At 33.3% G+C, this 13,699-nt stretch overlaps 1 protein-coding gene across 1 annotated transcript in view; it reads right to left on the bottom strand.

Moving 5' to 3' along the window:
* Nucleotides 1-13,699, bottom strand: part of LOC145254657 (cardioacceleratory peptide receptor-like) — a 261,165-nt gene that overhangs the window by 30,675 nt on the left and 216,791 nt on the right. Inside the window, exons 3-4 of the mRNA XM_080113307.1 lie at nt 10,228-10,331; nt 570-663 (exon numbers count right to left, since the gene is read on the bottom strand). Coding sequence (XP_079969433.1) covers nt 570-663; nt 10,228-10,331 — 198 coding nt within the window. The remainder of the gene's footprint in view (nt 1-569; nt 664-10,227; nt 10,332-13,699) is intronic.

Here is a 13,699-nt window from a genome sequence, read left to right as displayed (position 1 = left end):
AGCTTCTTTAATTTTACGCATTTAAAAGTTAAGAACTGCACAGTGAACAGTTGAGAGCAAATGTAAAATATTTAACAGTAGATTGTTGTATTTATTTGCATTAAAGACTTTTTCAAGAACTTGAGCTGAGTTTCAGACTAAATTCATTCCAATATTCAAAATTATTCATTGTCATACTAACAGTTGTCTCCTAATTTTCAGGTAATATTTGATTCCTGACAGTTCTATATTAGTATATTTAATTGAACATGACCGCAAAGAAGCAGCGTACAGAGATTAAAAGGGCACACGTTGTTGCTTTATGTGGTGAAGGATAGAAATTGCCAAGAATATGGAAGTAGTAAGAGTAGTAGTAGGAGGAGGAGGAGGGGAGGAGTATTTGCATCGGTCCGAGATAAAAACTTATGGTTTTTTTTTGTAGATAAAGTATGTTTTTTTTTATTTCTCCCCCCCCCCCCAAAAAAAAACCACTTCTCAGCGACATATCTTCGGACTGTCAGGTCCTGGTATCGCTTCATCCGGCCGGACATTGATCAGACTCATCTTAAGAAAATGTGTTTCATACTTACAACTGTTGGTAAAGTGAAGTGGCCAGGCAATAGCGTCCAACCGGTCGATGCTGAGGGCGACGAGGACGTATGTGGAAGCGAACGTCACCACGGCCTGGAAAACGAAGAAAAAAAAGATGATGCATGTGGTGAGAGGAATCGGACAATGCAAATAATTAAATGGAACGAAAGATGAGAGGGGGAGGCAGCAAAAAAAGAGATAAGGCGAGAGAGAGAGAGAGAGAGTTATAGACATTAAGAACAGCATCCTGAGAGAGACGACCGAGAGGAGAAAAGAGGGAGGGAGAGAGAGAGAGAGAGAGAGAGAGAGAGAGAGAGGTGTCTATAATAATATCACAATATCTTCTGATGTTATCACAATAGAATTGTATTTGTTTTATTTGTTTTATTTTTTTTCTCTTTAAAATATGGCATGTTAAGAAGAACAAAGAGGGGAAAAATCGGATAACTGCAAGTAGACGGAAGTATTAGTATTCTAGTATTTCTAGTAGTGATAGTATTCTAGTATTTCTAGAAGTATTAGTATTCTAGTATTTCTAGAAGTATTAGTATTCTAGTATTTCTAGATGTATTAGTATTCTAGTATTTCTAGATGTATTAGTATTCTAGTATTTCTAGAAGTATTAGTATTCTAGTATTTCTAGATGTATTAGTATTCTAGTATTTCTAGATGTATTAGTATTCTAGTATTTCTAGAAGTATTAGTATTCTAGTATTTCTAGAAGTATTAGTATTCTAGTATTTCTAGATGTATTAGTATTCTAGTATTTCTAGAAGTATTAGTATTCTAGTATTTCTAGAAGTATTAGTATTCTAGTATTTCTAGATGTATTAGTATTCTAGTATTTCTAGATGTATTAGTATTCTAGTATTTCTAGAAGTATTAGTATTCTAGTATTTCTAGAAGTATTAGTATTCTAGTATTTCTAGATGTATTAGTATTCTAGTATTTCTAGATGTATTAGTATTCTAGTATTTCTAGAAGTATTAGTATTCTAGTATTTCTAGATGTATTAGTATTCTAGCAGTATTAGTATTCTAGTATTTCTAGATGTATTAGTATTCTAGTAGTATTAGTATTCTAGAAGTATTAGTATTCTAGTAGTATTAGTATTTTAGAAGTATTAGTATTCTAGTAGTATTAGTATTCTAGTAGTATTAGTATTTCTAGAAGTATTAGTATTCTAGTATTTCTAGTAGTGTTAGTATTCTAGTAGTATTAGTATTCTAGTAGTATTAGTATTCTAGAACTATTAGTATTCTAGAACTATTAGTATTCTATTATTTCTAGAAGTATTAGTATTCTAGTATTTCTAGTAGTATTAGTATTCTAGAACTATTAGTATTCTAGAACTAGTAGTATTAGTATTCTAGAAGTATTAGTATTCTAGTAGTATTAGTATTCTAGTAGTATTAGTATTTCTATAAGTATAAGTATTCTAGTATTTCTAGTAGTATTAGTATTCTAGAAGTATTAGTATTCTAGAACTATTAGTATTCTAGAAGTATTAGTATTCTAGAACTATTAGTATTCTAGAACTATTAGTATTCTAGAACTATTAGTATTCTAGTAGTATTAGTATTCTAGTAGTATTAGTATTTCTAGAATATTAGTATTCTAGTATTTCTAGTAGTATTAGTATTCTAGAAGTATTAGTATTCTAGAAGTATTAGTATTCTAGTAGTATTAGTATTCTAGTAGGTAAAGCAATTTCTTTGTAGAGCTTTCCAGCATGTTTAGATGATAGTCATGGTCCGGATTCATGCACAAAAAAAATGTGTTCTTATATGCATGGTGTGCTATGTACGTCATTCTGGTTCAATTTATACATCAGCTGATTTAAATCCCTCATTTCTAAATGAGAGAAAATAAGTTCATTCTTTAGTTACGTTCGTTGTTACACAGGTGGTTGTGAGCTTTATTTACAAACACTATCCTCAACATATCTTCATTTATTGCCATATATTTCGAAATTAACTTCATTCGAAGGGACATAAATCTCATACTTTATCTTAGAATATATATATATATATATATATATATATATATATATATATATATATATATCTATATTTTTATAAAGTAATAGGGTTCGTGTGTTTCTGTCTGTGTGTACAGCTCTCCATCATCAACGAAATATAAAGGAGGTAAGAGGGTAGATCTCTCCTGGTAGAGAAACATTAGAACCCATTTTAGGATGTTTCTGTTATAGGAGACATAAGAACCAATGCCTAATTTCTTTATATACTATTCTACAAACAACCCCCATATCGAATGACTTATGCTCATTTGCATATCACATTATATTAAATCTCTTTAACTAATTACCTCGACCTTATTACATATTGGAAATATTCTAATCATTTCAACTGTACTATTTACAAAATCTATTTAACATTTAATCTATCTTCTATCTATCTATATCTATATCTATCTTCTATATATATCTATAAAAACAGAGATGTGTGTGTGCCACAGACGATTTCTGATTGGTTAATCCAATAATCACATCTCCTAAAAAACAATCGTTTCTACGCTCTTACCTTTACCATAAAATATTATGGCTTTATTTATTGTCCATCTTGGAAGGGTTTAATTTTTTAATAACTTGTTATTTACAAATTAAAAAAATACGAAACTACACGAAATACGCGCACACAAAATACTAAACTACACGAAAAATACTAAACTACGCAAAAAAATACTAAACTACACGAAATACGCGCACACACGCACACACACACGTTCACTACCGTCACGTTGTTATGGCAACCAAACCCGCTGACTTCTTTTTCTCATTTCACTCGTGGTCTTAAATTCATTTCGGGTTTGTATTACTGTACACATAGATTCGAATAAGTTGCCAAAAAACAAATATATAACAAATAAATGTTATCAAAGGCAAATTTTTCGTGTTTTTATTCAATTTAACATGTTTATTCAGCTCGAAAAGCATACAGTGTTTACCGATGTATTGGAAAATTCAAGATGGCGGCCGATTCTCTCTTTAACACGGTAAGTTTGGAAAAAGGTGTAATAAATAAAAAACCGGTTAAAATACTGTTAAAAACTCGCTCAATATATGTTACCGTGACATAGGTTGACATATATTCGGCGGGTTTTTAATAGTATTTTGTATAGTTTTTTTATTTATAACACCTTTTCCCAAACTTACGGTGTTAAAGAATGTGTGAGACGCCATCTTGAATTTTCCAACACATCGGTAAACACTGTATTCTTTTCGAGCTGAATAAACATGTTAAATTGAATAAAAACACGAAAAATATATCCAGTTTTTATCGGTTTTTTACCTTCTCTGCAGAAGTACAAAAAAAAAAACAAACAAAAAAAAAAACGGAAGGTACTTTTACAGAATGTTAAACTAACCCTAACCGATGTTTTATGTTTAGTTTAGGAAAAGTCAGAAGAAATAAAAGTCATTATTGCATGAAATATACGTATTTAGTTGAAGTATTGTTTATGTCAATTCTTTCGAAGAAATTTAGCAAGAATACCTGTAAACCAGGAAATCGGTAAAATGTCATCATGGATGAATACTTGTCTATTATAATTTCTACCCTTGACAAAAACTTAGCCATAACAAAAGAGATTTATTGTTCAGATTGTTTTTGAGATTGATTTCTAAAAAGATATTTTATAAATAAAATCGACTTTAAACTTAAAGACTTAAATTACAATAATTGAATTTAAACATTCTTATTTCAATATTTGGCACATAACACCTGCAAAAATGATCACAATGTCAGGATTTCATTTTATTTCAGAATCGATGGCAAATACTAATATTTAACATTAGTTTATCATTTAAGCCGATAAAAAAAGCCCTTTTTTTCCGAGTCATAAAAGGATTTGGAGTTTCCTAATCAACCTTTCGGGTGCAGTTGCACGCTCTCAAAATAACTAAAGTGTTGGCTTTAAAAAAATTGGTTCATTAAAACTAAACAGGTTTAGTTTTAATAAAAAAAAAAAAATTAAAAAAAAATCGCTTTGGTAATTAGATATGTCGTATGGTTATCCCTAATCGCTGAATAAAACCGCTAACGAGTTGAATGATTACGACATAAAATTAAACTCGGGTTCCTGAAACGGAAACTTCGTTTGTTTTTGTTTTTTTCTTATCAATATATTTACATTGTTATTTTGTTTTGATTTTCAATCATTCGAACAGTTTTCTTTTTCAAGTAATCCAAGTTACAAAATTCCCACTGTTTACTATGCTAAAATCGGTGCTCGGAAAACTCGTCCCGGGAAAACTCGTCCCGGGAAAACTCGTCCCGGGAAAACTCGTCTCCGGAAAACTCGTCTCCGGAAAACTCGTCTCCGGAAAACTCGTCCCCTTTCGCTAGGTAGGAAAACTCGTCCCGTATTGAATAAATATCGATTGAAAACACATTTTATGATCGTTCTTGAAGGAGATATTGTTTTTTAAAATAGACTATAGCCCCCCATAATATTTAAAAAAAATATTTTAACTTGTTTAATGTTTTTTTTTTTTTTTAAATAAAATTGATTTTCTAAGTGTCCATTTTCTACCTTACTGGCTAAGTTCTTAGTGGTTTCACTTATTTTAAAGCGTTTATTATGTTCATACAAAGTTAATACCAAATTTTTTGGTTCTTATTTGAACGATGTTTTTTGGAGTCATAAAAACAATAATAATAAAAAACAAAACAAAAAAATTAAAAAAAATCAGGGAGCGATTCGATTCTTCGTTACTTTTTTTGTTTTGGTTTTTTAATTATGATAGTTTGTTTTTTTTTGTTATGGTTTTGTTTTTTCTCTCATACCAAATGCACTCATGCGTTATTTAAAATTATAATTTTATCAATTATCAACATTTATTGTCATCCTGTCAAATTTTGCAAAAATTAACTAATAAATTAAAAGCGAAATATTTTTTTGGCGCGAGAGATGCCATGTGCTAACAATCTCTCGTTAACTCATTTTTAATTTTTACTTCAAAATTCTAAAATCAATCATTAAGAGAAAAAGTAATCACTAAATAAATTTATTAATTAATTTTATTGAAAACTCCGCTATCGTGTATCAAGAATATTTTTAATTTCATTTTTTGTTGGTTGTTTTTCGGAGGGAGATATAGTTTTAACCCCCCCCTCTCTAAATTATATTTTAAAAATACAACTTTTTCGAATCAATGTGTACAGTAATACAAACCCTGATAGAATTATAATTTTAAATAACGCATGTGTCATTTGGTATGAGAGAAAACGAAACATAACAACAAAAAAACTATCATAATTAAAAAACCAAAACAAAAAAGTAACGCTCCCAGTTTTTAATTTTTTTGTTTTGTTTTTTTTATTATTGTTTTTATGACTCCAAAAAAATCGTTAAAATAAGAACCCCAAAAATTGTAATTAACTTTGTATGAACATAATAAACGCTTTAAAATAAGTGAAACCACTAAGAACTTAGCCAGTTAGGTAGAAAACGGACAATCGATTTTATTTAAAAAAAACAAACAAAAAAACATTAAACAAATAAAAATATTTTTTTTTAAATATTAGGGGGGGGGGGCTATAGTCTATTTTAAAAAGCAATATCTCCTTCAAGAACGATCATAAAATGTGTTTTCAATCGATATTTATTTAATAAGGGACCAGTTTTCCTATCTAGCGAAAGGGGACGAGTTTTCCGGAGACGAGTTTTCCGGAGACGAGTTTTCCCGAGACGAGTTTTCCCGAGACGAGTTTTCCCGGGACGAGTTTTCCTAAATTCGCTAAAATCACAATGACTAATGTATACCTATTAACCCTTATCCTTGAGTGGCCTCTGGGCCTTGATAAGTGGTGACACCCATGTAAAAAAAAAAAAAAAAAAAATCACTCGAACAGTTTTCTTTTTATAATGTACAGTTTTAAAAGTTTAAAAACGATATAGTTTTTACTTCAGGAAAATTAATGGGTCAGTTTTTACGATGTGCCCTGTTAAAATACTGTTAAAAACTCGCTCAATATATGTTACCGTGACATAGGTTGACATATATTCGGCGGGTTTTTAATAGTATTTTGTATAGTTTTTTATTTATAACACCTTTTCCCAAACTTACGGTGTTAAAGAGGGTGTGAGACGCCATCTTGAATTTTCCAACACATCGGTAAACACTGTATGTTTTTCGAGCTGAATAAATATATTACATTGAATAAAAACACAAAAAAGATATCCAGTTAGGTAGAAAAGTAACTTATCTTGCCTTTGATAACATTTATTTATATATTTGTTTTTGACTATTTTTTCGAATCTATGTGTACAGTAATCTTGCCAGGATGCGGAGGAAAATGAATGAAGGGGGAGGGGAATAAAATAAAAACATTTTGGAAACAGAGTAAGTTTGAAAGAATTGCTTTGCACAGAAAGAAATTAATGAAAAAATAAAATTAAATTTCTTTTCTTTCTTGATTTTTTTTTTAGTTTTTTATGAAAAAGGAAGTCAAAATTAAGACTATAAAAAACAATTTTTATTAAGAGCGAACCTCAGTCGTCAGGTCTGTAAAAAAAAGACGTGGAATAATAAATGTTTTCTAATACAAATTGTTTTTACTTATGTGTTCATTTGTCTCTTTGAAGTTCGTTTGTTTAATATATCGGTTTGCAATATAATTTTGTCATTCTGTCAGACTCAAATTTTAAATCTATATATCTATAAAAGTGAAAGTGTGTGTGTGTGTGTGTGTGTGTCTATGTACATTTCCCTACGAAATAACTCTGTCAATTTTTAGTCTACAGACTCGAAATTTGATATACAGGGTACTGAGATTTGGAAAAATCTATGTGATCGGTTTTTAGCCAGAAATTTGGCGATTAAGGGGTCAAAGTTCAACGATTTGAGCTTTGAGAACTCTACCAAACTTCTCCGACAATTTTGGGTCTAAACACTTTAAATTTTAGATATAGCTTCCGTGGACATGGATCTAACTTAATAACTTGATTTGAGCCCAAAACAATAAATTTTCAGGGGTCATAATAGGGGTCAAAGTTTAAAAAATTACCCCCTTTTTTTTTGCTCAGCATACACCTCCAAACACCCGGGCAACGCCGGGCACCCATGCTAGTATATATATATTGTAAGAATTGTAAGAATGGATGACTCAAGAGTTCCTAAGCAACTTTTTTTATGGGCAACTGACAAATTCTGTCCGTCTAGTAGGAAAATTTACACACACAGACATACACAGAGACAATTTTACTTTTATAGATATATTGGCATTTCGGCCCAGCGTTGCCCGGGTATTTAAAGGTGTACGCTGAGAAAAAAAAGGTCAATTTTTAAAGCTTTGACCCCTATTATGACCTGGTCATTTGGGCTCAAATCAACTTATTAAATTAGATCCATGTTCAAGGAACCGTTATCTAAAATTTCAAGTGTTTAGACCCAAAATTGTCGGAAGCGTTTGGTAGAGTTCTTAAAGGTCAAATCATTGAACTTTGACCCCTTAACAGCCAAATTTCTGGCCGAATCCCGATCACATACATTTTCCCAATCCTCAGTACCCTGTATATCAAATTTCGAGTCTGTAGACTAAAAATTGACAGAGTTATTGCGAAAGAAAATGTACACAGACAGACAGACACACAGACAGACAGACATACACACAGACACGTTCACTTTTCTAGATATCTAAGCACGCACAAATATACATTTAAACGTTTAACAATGCTATTTGTAAAGTGTTTATATGCGTATGAGTTCAGCAAAGATGGTACCAAATAAGGTCGATTCTAACTGATGGTACAAAAGTTATATCTATATAACTATAAAACTCAAATGACCTTGTAACGAGTGATGTAACCCACTTTCCGGTTTACAACATCCGGTTGCGCATGCGCGCATAGATATTAACTCATAACAACGTAAACAAATAAACACAAATCGCTTCTTTTGCAGATTTTTACTTGCGCACTGAAATACTAACGTTATTATTTCGAAATTATTATTTAACATGGGAAGAGTGGGGGTGTTTTGAAACTATTCTTTATTGCAACTATACTGTCGCTATTTTCTTACAACTAAACAACTTTAACCCGTTGACAAACATAAGAACAATTGTAGTAAAGCCAAGATTACTACTACTACTACTACTACTACTACTACTGCTACTCTCTATTCGTCCCTTTTTCTTCCTTCTTTTTAATTTTGTTTACATTTCTAGATACAAGATATTGTGTGAGAACGGTGAATTTGTTAACATATTTACTAATCTGTTTAAATATTAGTTTTATTTTAATTTATTTATTTAGTTTTTTTTGCTTGAGGTTTTATTAATTATTTTTTTTTTTTAGATTTTAAGTTTCTATAACTTGGTTGAAGGATTCCAATATTGGTTTTTCATTCTTATATTTCACAACGGTAGGTTCATGTGCGTTTTTGCTGCTAAATGACTTTCGCCGGCGTTCGATTCGGAGGAAAATCATGTTTAATTTTCGATTTTTGAGCGATTATTCGGAAAAATAGGTAACTTTACACGAATAGGGAGGATTTTTTTTTCATGTTTGAGTGATCCATTCGTGATTTTTCATTTTAATATACTTTCATAGAAATGTTTCTGTTATGTCAAAAAAAAATTTTTTTTCTTTACGTCACAAGTGTCACGCTCATACATTAATTCCATAGCTAATATAACATACTGACCTAACGGGTCACGGGTAGTCTAGTATATATATATATATATATTAAATTTATTTATACAAACCTATACAGGTTAATATACCTGCTCTGTTCACTCATTGAGCACTCTTTGGTAGACACTTGTTGTTTCATTGGATGTACTTCTAGGAAACTAAACTCTACTGGTTATATACATACATACATATATATATATATATATATATATATATATATATATATATATATATATATATATATACTAGACTACCCGTGATCCGTTAGGTCAGTATGTTATATTATATATATATATATATATATATATATATATATATATATATATATATATTAATACTTTTGCCATCTTTACTATATATTGGGTACAATATAATAATCAATAAAGAGTTTTTCTATAATAATAAATATGAAATCGGCATAAATCAAAATATATTTAAGCGTATAACATAAAATACGCATCAGGTGCGTTTGAAACGCACACCGCTTACGTATATGTAAGCGTATTTTACGACCGGCCAACACTAGGCTGCGTGTTAGTCAAGTATATAAATTTTGAATTGAGTTTTCCATGCCAGAACTTGAAGAATATTTCATAGATTATTGAGAACTAAGGCCGACACATTCATGTGGACACACGTTTAATACCGACTATTATTAATCGCCTCATTTTAAAAATCAAAGAAGTTCCAAGACGTATGCGATCCCTCGACCGTCAGTTTAAAAGACAAGGTTTCTAACCAACCGTGCTATGTTATCGACATGTTTGCCTAGTTAAATGAAGTGTAATATAGCTTACTATCAAATTTATTTTAAATATAGCATCAAATGAGGAAGTCGTGGAATTCGAACGTGCGACCTCCTGTTTATAACACTGAGCTATGGAGCTAACTCGCTAACCGATGTTTTTGTTACGATATGATGAAAACATTGTAGAATGAAATAGAACTGAATCAAAATCGATCTATGATGATGAAAGTCAACGCATGCGCACTTACCTGCATGAATCGTGCCAATTTACACATTACATTTCCAGCGTACCAGTGGACCGTCATTTTCCAGATGATGTCCATCAACACACTGACCAAACCGGACATTAAATCTGAAAAAGAAAGTGAGTAAACGTAATTTATTTTTGAGAAATGTTCATAAACCTATTACCATTGTTTCTATTGGCAATATGCAGTGCAATTACAGCAGCGCAAACGATCACTTAGATAAAATACAAACGCGAATAAGTTGATGATAGCCGTGGCTTTGCTTGATAGCTGTGGCTTTGCTTGTCATGGTCATAGTAGTGATTCTATAGGTTCGAATATCTCTTTAGTTGTAGATCAAAATCTATCGCAGTACTGTTACAGGTGCTTTCAATAAGTTCCCAGACTTTTTGTACACGCATTTAAAATTGAGTAGACTCTTGAAAATTCAGTATGTTATTGCTATACATCTTATGAGATGGCTGACTAATTTTTAATAATTTCAGGTTCAAATGAACAGCTACAGCGGGAATTGGAATACATCCTACTAAAGCCTATGGCTGGTGAATTTCAAAAATGCAATCTGGACGTCAGGACACTTTAGAAGACCGATATGCAATAAAATGTTGTTTTTAAACTTGGGGAAAAATGCCACAGAAACGTATGGAATGCTCCAGACTGTTTTTGGAACATCTTGTGTGAATCGAGCATAAGATTTTGAGTGGTATAAGAGATTCAAGGAAGGCGGGGAGTCTGTGAGGGATGGTGCGAGGTGTGGGAAGATTAAGGAAGTCAGAACACATGTGGACCGTCATTTTCCAGATGATGAACAGTAAAACATTGACCATTGTTTCTATTTCCAATATGCAGCGCAGTTATAGCAGCGCAAACAAGCACTTAGATAAAATACAGATGCGAATAATTTAATGATGGTGTGAGTTTCCTTATCATAGTCATAACAGTTATGCGCTGTGAAAAAAAAGAGGACACGCTTTCACTTGCTATGGGTTCGGATATCTCTTTAGTTATCCATCATCATCTATCGCAGTACTCTTTCATTTGACGATACATGTTATCGGTTTAATAACCACTTGACGGACGAAGTATAACCATTCGACGCCTATATTTAACAACTTACAGATTAAATGGTAATGTTGTTTTTTTAGGTGACGGACAATGCTTGAAAAATATCGGATATATTGCATACACGCAACATCCGATCATGTCAAAACCAGATGTAAATCAAAGTGCTGATGATGACGTTAACCTTACATCTCGATCGAAGAAGTGAGATTACTAAACAATGAGAGAATATATTCAACTCTGGATTGGAATTGCTAAAAGTACAAAGCATAATACAATAGAAGAAGAATATCGACGGGATTTTAATATAAAGCACAAAGATAAACAAAGACACGTTCAGGTAGACAGAAAGGAGAGAGCGAGAGAGTACCTATTTACTATGATTCCCCACGGGACAGAGTTAGACACCAGGGTCGTTTTTTAACGTGGATAAAAGGTACAAAAATAAAAATTGTCTCAGTCGTGAAGGATTTCTCCTCCACCGAAAGAGAACAAGAAATGGAAGTGCAGCATCTGAAGAACAGATGGTATTTATTTGCTCCCCCACCGAGCAAATTAGGCACAAGGCCGATTTTTAATGTGAGGAGTGAAGGGGAAATGGGGACCAACTCCCCGGGGAGTAGGGGAGCTGGATAGTGATAATTGGTATGAAGGGTTGCCCCTACATTGACCAGGGTCTTATATGTGAGGTTGCCCACACATATGGTCTTTGCTTGCAGTATCTGCCGGAACAGATGGTATTTATTTGCTCCCCCACTGAGCAAATTAGGCACAAGGCCGTTTTTAATGTGAGGTAAAAACCAGCTCCCCTAAAAGTAGGCAAAAAGGGGGCACTCTGGTTACAAAAAATAATAATTGTCCCAGTATAGAGGGTTTCCCCTCCATTGACTGGTACAAATTATCTTAAGTGCAGCATCTGCCGGAACAGATGGTATTTATTTGCTCCCCCACAGAGCAAATTAGGCACAAGGCCGTTTTTAATGTGAGGTAAAAACCAGCTCCCCTAAAAGTAGGCAAAAAGGGGGCACTCTGGTTACCAAAAATAATAATTGTCCCAGTATAGAGGGCTTCCCCTCCACTGACTGGTACAAATCATCTTAAGTGCAGCATCTGCCGGAACAGATGGTATTTATTTGCTCCCCCACAGAGAAAATTAGGCACAAGGCCGTTTTTAATGTGAGGTAAAAACCAGCTCCCCTAAAAGTAGGCAAAAAGGGAGCACTCTGGTTACCAAAAATAATAATTGTCCCAGTATAGAGGGCCTCCCCTCCATTGACCGGTACAAATCATCCTAAGTGCAGCATCTGCCGGAACAGATGGTATTTATTTGCTCCCCCACTGAGCAAATTAGGCACAAGGCCGTTTTTAATGTGAGGCAAAAACCAGCTCCCCTAAAAGTAGGCAAAAAGGGGGCACTCTGGTTACCAAAAATAATAATTGTCCCAGTATAGAGGCCGTTTTTAATGTGAGGTAAAAACCAGCTCCCCTTAAAGTAGGCAAAAAGGGGGCACTCTGGTTACCAAAAATAATAATTGTCCCAGTATAGAGGGTTTCCCCTCCATTTACTGGTACAAATTATCTTAAGTGCAGCATCTGTCGGAACAGATGGTATTTATTTGCTCCCCCACTGAGCAAATTAGGCACAAGGCCGTTTTTAATGTGAGGTAAAAACCAGCTCCCCTAAAAGTAGGCAAATAGGGGGCACTCTGGTTACCAAAAATAATAATTGTCCCAGTATAGAGGGTTTCCCCTCCATTGACTGGTACAAATTATCTTAAGTGCAGCATCTGTCGGAACAGATGGTATTTATTTGCTCCCCCACTGAGCAAATTAGGCACAAGGCCGTTTTTAATGTGAGGTAAAAACCAGCTCCCCTAAAAGTAGGCAAAAAGGGGGCACTCTGGTTACCAAAAATAATAATTGTCCCAGTATAGAGGGTTTCCCCTCCATTGACTGGTACAAATTATCTTAAGTGCAGCATCTGTCGGAACAGATGGTATTTATTTGCTCCCCCACCGAGCAAATTAGGCACAAGGCCAATTTTTAATGTGAGGAGTGAAGGGAGGGGGAAGGGAAAAAGGGGACCAGCTCCCGAGAGGTGGCAAATGGGAGCTGGTTAAAGGTCAGGCATGTGGGGTTGCCCCCACATCTGGTCTTTGCTAGTCATAGCTAGTCATAGCTTGCAGTATCTGTCGGAACAGATGGTATTTATTTGCTCCCCCACTGAGCAAATTAGGCACAAGGCCGTTTTTAATGTGAGGTAAAAACCAGCTCCCCTAAAAGTAGACAAAAAGGGCGCACTCTGGTTACCAAAAATAATAATTGTCCCAGTATAGAGGGTTTCCCCTCCATTGACTGGTACAAATTATCTTAAGTGCAGCATCTGTCGGAACAGATGGTATTTATTTGC

This window comes from Euprymna scolopes, chromosome 30 (assembly GCF_053919585.1).
Source record: "Euprymna scolopes isolate OS-2025 chromosome 30, ASM5391958v1, whole genome shotgun sequence".
NCBI lineage: Eukaryota > Metazoa > Mollusca > Cephalopoda > Sepiida > Sepiolidae > Euprymna > Euprymna scolopes.
This window is presented reverse-complemented; position numbering and strand designations above follow the sequence as displayed.